The following is a 12,562-nucleotide window of genomic DNA, read 5'->3' as shown; positions in this document are numbered from 1 at the left end:
ATTTATTGCCTCTTGAGGAATTGTCCATTCTAGGCCCCTTGATAATGAGCTACAGAATTTCTTGCCAAATCATTTAAAAATAATTTTTTAATAGCATCCAATTCTATCTTTTAGCAGGAGCAGAGATGACTCATAGTTGGATGGGCCCAGAGCCCAGTTTTGAGCTGCCACCACCTCACTGCAATGCAGGAAGGCAGTGGGCTCACGAAGTCTGCAAAGTGTATTAGTTTGCCTATAGGACTTAGTGTTGCCAAGGGTTTTGGAAGCTAAGAAACCTTAAGAGAAACCTGGAACGGAAGGGTGATAAAGAAGATAAAAATATTTCTAGTCCCTCAAGTGAGGGGGGTTTCTCTTACACAGGAAAGGAAAGCAAGCACTGCAGAGTCAGAAAACGGAGCTTCAAATCCCAGTTTAGTTCTGTACTGTGTGATATCAGACAAGGGTCTTAACCTTGTCATTCCAAGCCTCTACTCCTTCATTTGTAAAACGGGTATACAAATACTACACTTAAAGAGTGGTTGTGAGCCCAGCCGGCATGGCTCAGTGCTTAAGTGTTCACCTATGAACCAGGAGGTTATGGTTCGATTCTGTCAGGACACATGCCCAAATTGTGGGCTCGATCCCCAGTGTGAGGTGTGCAGGAGGCAGCTGATCAATGATTTTTCTCTCATCATTGATGCCTCTCTCTCTCTCTCTCTCTCTCTCTTCCTCTCTCTCTCTCCCTCCCTCCCTTCCGTTCTCCCTGAAGTCAATAAAAAATTTAAAAAGGAAACATCAATTAAAAAATAAAATAAAAGAGTGGTTGTGAGGTTTAAATGAGATAATTCTATGTTCACTGCCTGGTACAGTGTCTAATACATAATGCCATAAGTAAGTACTGAATAGATTATAGCAGTAATTATAACTTATAAATTAATAAGTCTCAGGATACAGAGGGCCTCATTATCTAATGAATGGAAAAATCATGTCTGGATATCATTCATGTGTTTTGCAGACAGGCCTCCTCACAATCTCATAGGCTTACTTTGTTGCCCTGTTCTGCCGTGTTCTGCTGTAACAGCTGATATTGCTTGCTTTCCTTCCCTTCTCCTCCCCACCTCATGTTTCCCTGTTACTGTAATTATTCTGACTTAATAATTGATCAACTCCATAAGATGCTTTTAATGTCTTTCTTTTATAAACGAGCTCATGACAGTTAGTGGCAACTCACTGAAAATAGGAGATGCAAATTAGTCAGAGCCATAGATTATATAAATGTAATAAAAGGACTCTGGCTTGGCATAGAGAAGGATCCATTAACTAAAGTATTCTTAGAAGCAGCAGCCAATGTCTATATTGCAGACCCATGTATTGATGAGACTGTTGTTCCTTAACCGGCCCTAAAAGATGTTTTAATTACTATACAACTCATTGTTAGTAATGACTAACAGATCTCTTTTCGCCAGAGGTACCAGTGATGCATCTTTGAGTGGCATACAAGTACCTTAGCCAGATGGACTGAGAATGGATAGTGTTGTTCAGGATTCAGCAAGCTTCAACTACCAGCATCAGCTGTGAGTTGCATCCACATATCCCCTCATTTGCAGTCTCTATCCTAGAACCTGGCATGGCATTAGGACATCTCAATTTGGCATCCAAGGACTCTGGACACCAGAAGTAGATAGTCCTAGAGGAGTCACAAGGCCCTTGATCTGTACAAAGTTTTGTGTGTGTGTGTTTCTGGGAAAAGGGTTCATAACTTTTTCCAAGAGGTCTACAATTCCAAAGAAGAACCATTTAGAGCAGAGGAAAATTGTATTCCTGTCGCCCATGTTCTACCTAAATATCCCATTTCTTCAGAAGTATAACCCCCTTTTCAAAGAAGGAAGATTCTTAATGTTTTGAAGGACTTTTTATCATGTGTTCTGCCAGTTTATGCTCAGAAAGGTTCACCAAGCTAAGCTAATTAAATCATTACCCAGGCACAGAATGCAGTGTCTTTCGTCATTGGATTGGATTTCCCCACTCCCTGCCATTAACAGTTCACTCAGTGCATCATGTGTGTCAGACCAGACAGTCTGAAACAAATGCAGACTAGAGCCCCAAGGCTTTGGCAGGGAAATAAACTAACTGTGGAAGCACGGAACAGAGAGCAGACCATTTCTGGATTATTTCGGGGGAGCAGTTGTCTCACTGAACCAAACAATGCTTTTCTCAGTTGAAGCAGCAGAAACCACAGAACACAAGTTATGTTGGTGGAACTCATGAGACTTTTAATTCTTATTTTATTAATGTTTTACAGTAAGTGTGGGGAATAAAGACAGGGATGGAGTAAGGGAAAGGAAGAAAAGTATCTTTCAAGTTCCTTGAACTATGGAAGCATGTGCTAGGATAAGAAAGTTCAGTGAAAGCTTCACGTCCTTATCTTAATGCAGACGTGTGATAGAGACATGGCAACTCTTTAGCTCTGGTGAAGTGACTGCTGGCAGAGAACAAATCCTGCATCGAACTCGGCACACGTGGAATGCAGCTGCTACACAGATGGGCAGATGAAAAGTTGAGGCTCCAAAATCTACTTCTAGCCTGTGAGTAGGAGCCTGTGCGCCCCTCCTCTGGTCTGGGTGTCTCTTCCTCTCCAGCAGGGGAGAGACCACCAACGATGCAGCAGTGGGAAAACTGCTGGGCAAGACTCTCTTAGAAAAGAGATTTATTTATTTATTTGCTGGTGGTGTTGATTGACCAGAAGTGACTTCTTTTGCTTTGGGGCAGTAGCATTGTGTCCTGCTGATAACATAATCTACACTTAGCACTTTTAAAAAGGCAGAGGAGAGTGAAAACAAGGCCTTTTAGGACCTAGACTAGTAGGAAGGGGAATATATGGATTCTAAGGCTAAGGGCATGAAACAACTAACTCTATATCACCACAAGCAAACTGACACAGATAAATGAGACCTTCACTTTTTCCATTCATACAAATACTCACCTCTTCTAGCTTATGTTACTAAATCTAAGGTCAGCTTAATCACAGCTTATGGTAACTATTACTGTGTTTCTAACATTAAGGTGAAAAGCTACATTCTTAATCCAGTAGGGTTTTTTTTTTCCCTCCTAATTAAATGGGTTTGTTAAGCTGAAAAGCCTAAAATCTACACAAAGTTTTCATTATTTTATTTGTTGGAGGCAACCCTTAACACTTATCACTGCCATTTTTATTTTAACTTACAGAATTGGAAGGATAGGAAATGGGCAGGGTGAAGTCATTACATGAATCACAGAAATGGTCAACATGCATCGTATTTTACCCATTCCGCAAAGAGAGCTAAAGGGGGTACGTTCTTTTGAGAAAAACCTAAATGGAATTGAGGTGGGTGGGAGGAAAAGTGTCCATCAAACAAACACCTATCATTTGTGAAACGGTTCTATTAGGGTGGTGGGGTGTGGACCATTAGTTTATCTTTGGCAGTGATCTTATATTTTAGGTATCTAGAGTGAGACGATATAGCTGGGCAATGGCTAGTTATAATGAGTGAGATAGGTTTTAATTTTAAATCACAGCAAAAGATGATGATCACAGATTTAGCACCTTAGTTTGTACTTCCTCTGTACCTGAATCATCTATCACTGTAAAGCCTGAGCTTTAGGTGAGAAAGCTGTGTTCTTAGATAACTCCTCTGTGATGGCTGTAGGGCCGCGGTTTGCTCCAATCTAAGAGGTGGTTTCCTTATTAGAGAATGTAGGTATTCAATGCTAACTATGAGACTGAAGCCTTGAAGACATTTTATAGTGATGACAGGTGTTTTGGTTCAGGAATAGGCTGTTAACAAGTCAAATGCATATTATCCCCTCTTAAGCATTAACTCTTTTTAAGCAACAGAATTATATTTTTTGGCTTGAAATGGTGCTTTCTTCTATATTTGATTTCTCGGTTTTCTTAGTAGATATTACGGTCTCCTCCAGTATTTCTTCAAAACTTTCCCCTATCTGGGAGGTTTTCTTAGAGGTGACCTTAGAAGCCTCCTCCTCCTCACCCTCTTCCTCTTTCTTAAGAGACAGGCCAGTGGATGAGACTTTGGAGGTAGTAGAACTGAGGATTCTAGGCGGGAGCAGATAACCTGGATTGGGAAGTGGATTTAGCCCTAAAATGGTTGACCCACTAGTGCTAAAACGTGTCTCTTCGCCTTCCAGCAATTTCCTGTAAATCGAACAGAGAGGAAAAAAAATCTCAGGAGGCTAACTTGCAACTTTAAAAAACAAACAAAACGTAACCCTGCAGGTCATACTTATATTAGAAAAATTCTAAAAGAAAAAGGAAAGAAAAATTCTATAAGATTTTGTGGTTTATTCATGAGATTGAGACCAATAGATATTGAACTCCAAGTCTCAAAGACTCGAGGTTATCTATCACATGCACGCACACACACACACACACACACACACACACACATCTTCCGCACCCACTGTGTTTACAGCACTGTCAAAGGGTAACCTAGCCTATTCACTAACATATTAACAAAGGGAAAACTTACAGTTCCCCTTGGCCTCATCACACCTATTTTTGGCACTTAGAGTCTACAAAGCTCTCTAGAGAAAAGTAATTTTGTTAATTAACACCATAAGTGCAATAGGAATAAGGAGGGGAGAAGTCCACAGAGGAGGAAAGAACTGCCTAATTCAGCCTGAACTTGAGATCTGTGCTTTTTCAATGTGCAGGAGTACAAATGGAGTGGAACCAGGAACATCAAAGACCAGTGAAGGAACCTGTTTCAGATCCCAGATTTTTCTCAGGCCAGCCTAAATGGCATCACAAAAGAGTGGCCCCAAAACCTTGTTTTTCGTAACTAATAGTTTTTATCATCCTTTCTTTAAAATCAGTGCTATCTTTCCTCATCCTCTCTCACCCATAAGAAACAGGAAAGACTAGAACCACTTATTTGGGTAATGCTGCCCCAGGTGACTGCATTTGCTCGGAGCGTGCCCTTTAATGTACCTGTAAGCTGCTATCTCAATGTCAAGAGCCATTTTGACATTGAGCAAGTCCTGGTATTCCCGAAGGTGGCGTGCCATCTCACTCTTGGTGTTCCTCAGATCATTCTCCAGTTGCCCAATGCTGTCCTGAAAAGTGACACAGCCGACATATTTAGGTCAAAACCAGCAGAAATTCATTGAGATTCCCACAAGTCAAAGACTCTCAACTGTGACTACACATTAAAATATCCAGAACTCTCTCCTCCCCATGCCCAGCCTAGATTGTGATTCATCTGTTCAGGGGTGTCACCTCCATTTTTTTTACCATGCATCCAAATCTCCCCATGGTTCTCAACTGAACACTAAGGATATATATATATATAACTTACCTGGGGGTATGTTTATTGATTTATTTTTTTTTTAGAGAAAGAGAGAGAAAGGGAGAGGGAGAGGGAGGGAGGGAGGGAGAGAGAAAGAGAAAAATTGATGTAAGAGAGAAACATTAATTGGTTGCCTCCTGTATGCCCCTAACCAGGGATTGAATCTACAACCTTTTTTGGTCTAGGGGAGGATGCTCCAACCAACTGTACCACTGGCCAGGTAGGAGATATTTTCTTTTTTAAAATCTGCTTACCATCCCTCCCTTGCTTGTTGTACTTGCTGCTAACTAACTCACTAACTCATTTGTTGGATGTCCTTTCCATAACCCACAGCCTCAGGTTAGGAGCTTAGTAGTAGATTCAGAAAATTCCACTGTGGAAAGCACAGAGAAGACAGAGGGTCTTTTCTGCCTCCATTCGTTTTGCTGGCTTCCTGGTGGTCTGCTACTCAATCACTTCACTGAAATCACTTCATGCAACAAATACGGAGGAAGCAGAAATACTCCATGGATTTTTTTTTTTATCCACATGGCAGACTGAAATGATAATTTTTTTTACAAAAAGAAACTTCTCTGTCATAGATTTACTCCAAATTCTTCCAGGTGCAAACCCAGGCATAGAAGAAAAATAGCTTTACATCTGTGATTCTGGAGCAGGCAGAAGGACCTTTTGAAAACAATAGGTCCTATTTACCTGCTCAAAATCCTCCAAGCTTCAATGAACTAAAGTCCCAACTCTTCAACATGGCCTATACACTCCCCCTTCCTCAGTGTGTTTCAGCTACCCTGGCCTTCTCTTTTGCTCCCTAGACTTAGCAAGGTGCCGTCCCAGGCCCTTAGGCTATTTCCTGTTTGGAGTACTCTGGAGTGGGTCTTTACATGGCCCACTCCATGTCATCCAAGACTCAGTACAAATGTCCTCCACTCAGTCTTTCTGGCTTCCAACTTAAGTACTCTCTCCGCACTTACCTCACACATGATCTTACCTCCAGCCAGGGCAGCTGTTAACCCATGAAAGAACACTGTGCAAATGAGAAAAAGGTACCTCCAGTGGGAGGACGAATTTTTAAAAAGCACCCTGGATGGTATTGTTCAGTGGTTAGAGTGTTGACCTGTGCAGGATCCATGCTGGCCTTGGTTGGGACATATGTGGGAGGCAACTATGGGTTATGATAATGATCAATTATTTTTTTATAATTCTGTGATGTCTTTTATCTTTTAGGTCAACTGAGGTATACCAGACTGCTTATTCTATCCTAAATGACCCCAAAGAGCAGTGTTTGAATTAGTGTTTTCTTTGTTGGTTACTCATTGGTTTTCTTTGTTCTGAAAGAACTAATCTGCTGCTACTTCTCCTTGAAATGCCTGACTCCTGTAGTCCCTTCTCCTTCTCTATCATGCTGCAGGCTCGAAATCCAAACAAAGTGCTCTAGAATCATGTCAAGTAAGAATGAATAGACTGAGGGCATCAGAGGGGTCAACTTCCTAATATATGATTTAGAAATAGATATTTTTTGACTCATTAGCAGGTCCTTTTTTTAAAAAAAAGGTTTTGTTTCACAGCTGTGTTTTCTGAAAAAGGGGTTATTGGGGAGTTGAGTTCTACATAGATGAGATTTCCTTGAACTTCTTTTTGTTGCACATTCCACATGTCTATTTCATGGATCAGAGTAGATAAAAAGCACCACTTTGCACCTTTCAGAAGGAATTGTGCTGCCTGCTGATCATTGCTAGTCAAGGTCTCCTCTCTTTGTTTGTGCTCTTTGTTTCCCTACACCAGGCTGTCTAGCCTCGCCCTTCAAAAGCTCTGCCAAAGATGGCTTCCTGCTCACGAAATCAGAGCAGAGCACTGCAGTCTACCCCTCCCCCAACCACACAGCTGCTGCTGGCTTAGCCTGGGGGAATGGGACAGAGGCACTTCCAGCTCCAGCTGGGGTCTCTCCTGGGAACGATAAAGCAGGTGCTGAGCATCTTCCCCGGGGCTGGAAGGATATGGACTGGGAGGAAGAGAAAGAATTGGCTACACTAGCATCTTCAGTGAAGAGGAATGACAAACAGTGCTACAAATTTCACCACTTTTAGGGGCCCTCAGCCAGACAACAGTAGTGAATGCAGCCATCCAGAATGACTACTATGCATAATAAATTTAGGTGGGGAGAAAGGGTTTTTATATGTGATCCACCCATGTGCCTTGTTCTCCCTCCTGCCTTTGTTTTATCCCCACATTTTTCTTTTTTTCCCCTACCATACTTTAAAATCTTGCATTATATGAGCTGGGAAATGTGCCTTAGGTTCTTGCACCCCAAAATCTATCTGAAGAACAACAGGATGCAGCATTTTTATTGAAAAACACTTATTCTTGGCCATACCTACTCAAACTACTGAATCCCTATCATCAGGAGTGAGCTTAAGGATCTTTTTTTTTTTAAACCCTCTAGTGACCTTGGTATGTCAATGGGTTTAGGAAGCACTAGTTTCTATTTATTTTTGTAAAGGAGCTATCATGGTGGCCCCAGTAATACAGTGGGGTAGAGAGGGGCAAGAACAAAACAAAACAAAGCATATGGAAGAGTTAAAGACTAAATAAATGCAGCTTTTTTTCTTGAATTCAGTAATTAATCTATCAGGCTATAGATTTATGTACAGGCACTGCCACCCCAAATCTCCAAGGGACCGGCCCCTTCCTGCTATTTAATTAGGCTATATTCCAGTCTCATACTGGAGAGAAGAGGGCAGATTTGGCTGCTCTCCCTGGAGAGCATTAAATAATGGCGATCTTGATTGTTCAGCAAGGTCTTTCAAGGAAAGCTTTAGCTTTCCAAGACTGACCATAGTACAGGGCCAGGGGCCCAGTACCCTTCAAAAATGTCCGCAGATATCTTTGGAAGAATGGGGGCTCTCATGGTGGTGAAGCAGCCATGCAGGAACCCGAACTGCCCTGTTTTAGAAATGAAGAAGTCTTCAGCTAAAGAGGGTGACTGCATTTGGCTTTTGAAGACAAAAGCCATAGCTCTTTATCATTTCTCCTGTTGCCTGATTTGGACCTCATGCACCACTGTGTACCTACTATGTCACCTTGAATCATTCTTTATCTGTTCAACATGTAATAAGCTTTCTCTCCTCAAATAGGCTGTCAGATCTCTGGGGCAGGGAAAGCAGGATTTTAATGGAGCCGTCCTCTGCCTCTAGTAGGGTAGCAAGCGTCAAAGGAAAAGGGGCCTAGGACTAATCGTTGAAGCAGAAGAAAGAGAACAGCCTCCCAGACTGCAGTGAATGGGGCGGGGGAAAGGGGTGAGAGGGCAAGAGAACAATGGCTGACTCTCACTGTGGAGAAGGACGCTTTTCATCTTCATCAGCACGGCTGAGCTTGTCAGATCAGCCAGAGGACACCCCTGTGGCTTCAAGCCTTCAGGTTCTGCAGGTGAAGATGTGAGCCCCTCTTCAGCCTTAGGGCCCAAGGGGTAGGAAATAGCTTTCTGCCTCTGATCTCCTCCACTCCGTCAGCATGTCCACTGAGGCACTGAAAGCAAAAGTTGATGGGGGGCAGCACCGCAGAGCTGCGGACATGCGCAGTTTCCGTGTTTTATTCTCTCCTGTAGACTATGTCTACATGACCCTACTATTGTCTAACACTGGAAGCCTTTTAATGCAAACAAAACAAGCCAGACCATATTGTCATACCCCTTAGAATGTAGGAGCTGTAACAAGCAAGTAGAGGACTGGCAAAGCCCAGTTCAGATGGCAGTTGTGGGTAAGTTATCCTTTTTGTAGGAATATTGGGCTAGCCCTCAGGAGATCACCTAGCTCATCTTTTGAGGCTTCTAGAAGAAAACACGAAGCTTCAATGAACTAAATGTGACTAATCCAGACCTTCCAGGGACTAGGCCACATAGTGAAAAGTTCAAGTTACAGATCTTGAAGTAGAATAGAAATCTTCACTGGAATAGTACTGTAATTGCAAACTAACAAGAACAAATGGTCCAAGCAAGCTTTCTTCCTTTATCAAAGAAAGTAATTTATATTGAACAACAAATATCTGCACACCAATAATTATTCTTTATCTCCAGACTAAAATCATACGTTTGAGGTTTCACTCCTTTCTTGTATTTTATTAATGTTCCCTAAACCCTATTATTTTAATCAAATGTAAACTTTGATCTTGGCTAGAATGAATTATTTCAAGTTTCTGAATTATTAGCTTCTACCCCACAGAGCTTTTATTGTACCTTGAATCTGAACCACACTATTTAGGTTATTTTCTAGACCTTTCTCCTGCCTCTGTGCCCTTGTGGTCATAAGCCCAGACTGTTTTATATAGAAAAACTGAAGATGCAGTGGTCTTTGTTTGGAGGAAAAAGTGAGAAAAGAGCCAATCATAGGAGCTTAGAAGACAGGCAAAGATGAAAAATAAGTGGCCTATAACAAAGATAAAACTAATCTCTTTGATTTATCACATTCACTTAGATTGGGAAACTGTTAAGAAAAAGGGCATTTTCAAGTGGGACCTCACTGTTCCTGAGCAGATTAAGTGGTTTTTATTAAGTGCTAAGCCATCCATGAAAGTGACTATTGATGCTGTTCACGGGGTGACCTTTGATTGCAGGTAGCCAAGACTGATGTGTTGGTGTTGCAAAAGAAAAAGAAAATCTAAGCAGTTAATTGCCTAGAGAGTCATAACTGGGACATGCGACGGGGGAGACATTTCTGAGATGGGAAGAATTCGAGATCAGCACCGAGGACAGCGCCCCAACCATTTGCATTGGCTAACTGGTGTAAAGCTTTCTTTAAGAAGAAATATCAATCGGTAGACAAGGGAACCGTGTGTGTGTGTGTGTGTGTGTGTGTGTGTGTGTGTGTGTGTGTGTGTGGTGTGTTTTGTGTATATGTGTGTTGGGGGAAGGGTAGAGCAAGAACAGGGCGGTTACACTAGCCTGACCACCCATCTCGTTGGTTCCCAATCTCTACTCCTTTGAGGATAAAAGTCAAGAAAATGGAGTAGAACCCTTTCCAGTTCAGTCCAGCATTCTTCCCCCAACCCTAGGGCAGACCATACTCTATAAATATCTATTCCAGGGCGCACAGAAAACCTTTCAAAGTCAACAAAAGAAGGCAAAGAGCCAAGACAGCACCGTCAACCACGGAGCAGGTGTAACCCACCTCCGTTTGGGTGGGGAACTGTTCTTCAAGTCTTACGTGTGTTTATTCCCACTTGCTGACTGGGAGGCATAAGTTAGATTTTCGAAATCTGAAGAAGAGAAGCTAAGGGCTTCTTTGTGAGAAGGGCCCGAGAAGGTATGTGAGGGGCAGGAGAAGAGGGCGTCCAGGCCCCTACAATGATCAGTGGAGAGCCCAGAGCTTTTTGTTTGCCAAGGCCTCTAGTCCAGGCTCTTTCCTCCCTCCCCCTCCTCTCGGTTCCTTGGGCCACCATTGTGCGGGGAAATCGCAGGGATGCGCAGGAGGGGACAGGGCGCCCCGCCCTCTCCAGCGCTCAAGCCCTTACCTGGTAGCTGGCCACTTCGGCACTGTGTCTCTCCTCCAGCTCCAGGATCTGCCTCTCCAGGGACTCATTGGCTCCGCGAAGGCCCTCGATCTCAATGGTGCGCGCCTGCAGCTGGCGCCGGTACTCGTGGATCTCCTCGCGGCTGGCCCGGATGGCCTCGGTGCTGCGCGCCGCCTGCTCGTTCAGGTTGGCGAACTTGGACTTGTACCACTCCTCGGCGGACTGCAGGTTTTTGGCAGCCAGGGACTCATACTGGGCGCGGATCTCCCTCAGCGCCGAACTCAGGTCTGGTTTAGCCACGGCCACATCCACCTCGGCCGCAGCCTGCGACGACGCCTGCAGCGTGGCCAGCAGCTCGGCCACCTCCTCGTCGTGCACCTGGCGCACGAAGGCCAGCTCATCCAGGAGCGACTCCACCTTCTTCTCCAGGTCCAGGCGGGCCAACGTGGCGCCGTCCACGTCGCGCTGCTGCGCCTTCAGGGCGCGCTCGGCGCCTTCGCGCCCGCGGCTCTCCTCCTCGCAGCGCGCCCGCAGCCGCTGCACCTCTTCCGCCAGCCCGTCGCGCTCCAGCAGGGCCTGAGCGCGGGCCGAGCTCGCCTCCTCCAGCTGCGCGCGCAGGTCGCGCAGCTCCCGCTGGAAGAGCTCGCCCACGCGCGACGGCTCGGCGTGGCGCTGCCGCAGCGCCGCCAGCTCGGTCTCCAGAGAGCGGTTCTGCGTCTCCAGCTGGTGCACCTTTTCGATGAACACGGCGAAGCGGTCGTTGAGGCCCTGCAGCTGCTCCTTCTCGTTGGTGCGGATGATCTTGTACTCGTTGGTGCGCGCGGCCGCCTGGCTCAGGTCCAGCCCATCGGACGCGGGAGGCCGGCGTAGGCCAGGCCCAGACCGAGAGACGAGGCCGAGGAGCAGGCGGCGGAGGAGGCCACCGTGCAGCGGGTCAGCGACTCCGAGCGGTTAACTGCCCGCGCCGCCAGCCCCCGAGAGGGCGCGAGGAACAGGCGCGGAGCTGTCGCCGAACACCTTGCGGTAGGGAAGAGGGGCCACACAGGTAGTGCTCCGAGCTGAAACTCATGGTGCCAGGACAGGCGCCCCGAGAGCGACTGCGGCCGCAGATACAAAGGAGAGGAGAGGTGCGTCAGCCGGGGCGCCGCGGGGGCGGTGTGCACCGGTTTTAAGGCGCGGGGGGTTGGGGCGGCGCGTTGGGGGCGGAGCTCTGCTCCGGGCCTGACGGGCAGGGTGAAGAGGGGCAGCAGGATGGGGGCGGGGGGAGCTCCGCGATGGCCGCAGCTGCGCGCGCGCCGCAGACCTAGGGCGCCGGGACAGGCATTTGCGTAGGAGCCGCCCCCTAGTCTGAGGGTCCCTCCCCGCTGAAAGTCTGGTTTGGAAATGACTTGAGCGCCGGGGTGCCTACCAATGAACGACTGGGATTTGTCATCCGGACACCACACGGCTCTGTCGCCTCCCTTGACCCTGTCCTAGGGTTTTCTGGGAGGTGTCCCGTAGGCCTGTTCTCCACCCAGGAGCTCCGAGGGTAAGGCCTTCTTTTTCTAGTTAGAGTGGGACTCACGGGGCGAGGCTTTGTTCCCTCCCTCAGCTCGTTCGGGGTTCCCGAGGGAAAAGTGGGTCTGCGTCAGAGAACATCTCATCAGCGGTTCCTCTGCAGCTCCCGGGACCGCAGGGGCCGGGAGGCTGCGGGAAGCCTGCGACGCCCGGGGCGGGGGAGGGGGGGCAAAGGGGGGGTT

General features: G+C 46.1%; 2 protein-coding genes across 4 annotated transcripts in view; one reads left to right on the top strand and one right to left on the bottom strand.

The window, feature by feature from the left end:
* Positions 1-2,229: 2,229 nt before the first annotated feature.
* On the bottom strand, positions 2,230-11,892 carry INA (internexin neuronal intermediate filament protein alpha). Its single transcript, XM_006095911.3, is given in 6 exon segments — positions 2,230-4,171; positions 4,967-5,091; positions 10,824-11,689; positions 11,692-11,776; positions 11,778-11,849; positions 11,851-11,892. Coding segments are annotated over 6 exon segments (1,506 nt in total). The 3' UTR covers positions 2,230-3,855.
* NT5C2 (5'-nucleotidase, cytosolic II) overlaps positions 11,826-12,562 on the top strand; it is a 122,793-nt gene continuing 122,056 nt past the window's right edge. For 2 of the 3 annotated variants that reach the window (XM_006095914.3, XM_014461902.2), the window contains exon 1: positions 11,832-11,950. The gene's annotated coding sequence lies outside the window, so the exon portion shown is untranslated. Of the gene's footprint in view, positions 11,951-12,562 lie in introns of all 3 variants that reach the window. The other variant, XM_006095918.3, reaches the window with a different exon arrangement.

This window comes from Myotis lucifugus, unplaced genomic scaffold (genome assembly GCF_000147115.1).
Source record: "Myotis lucifugus unplaced genomic scaffold, Myoluc2.0 scaffold_162, whole genome shotgun sequence".
Classification (NCBI taxonomy): Eukaryota; Metazoa; Chordata; class Mammalia; order Chiroptera; family Vespertilionidae; genus Myotis; species Myotis lucifugus.
Note: the sequence above shows the minus strand (reverse complement) of the source record. Positions and strands in the feature narration are given on the sequence as shown.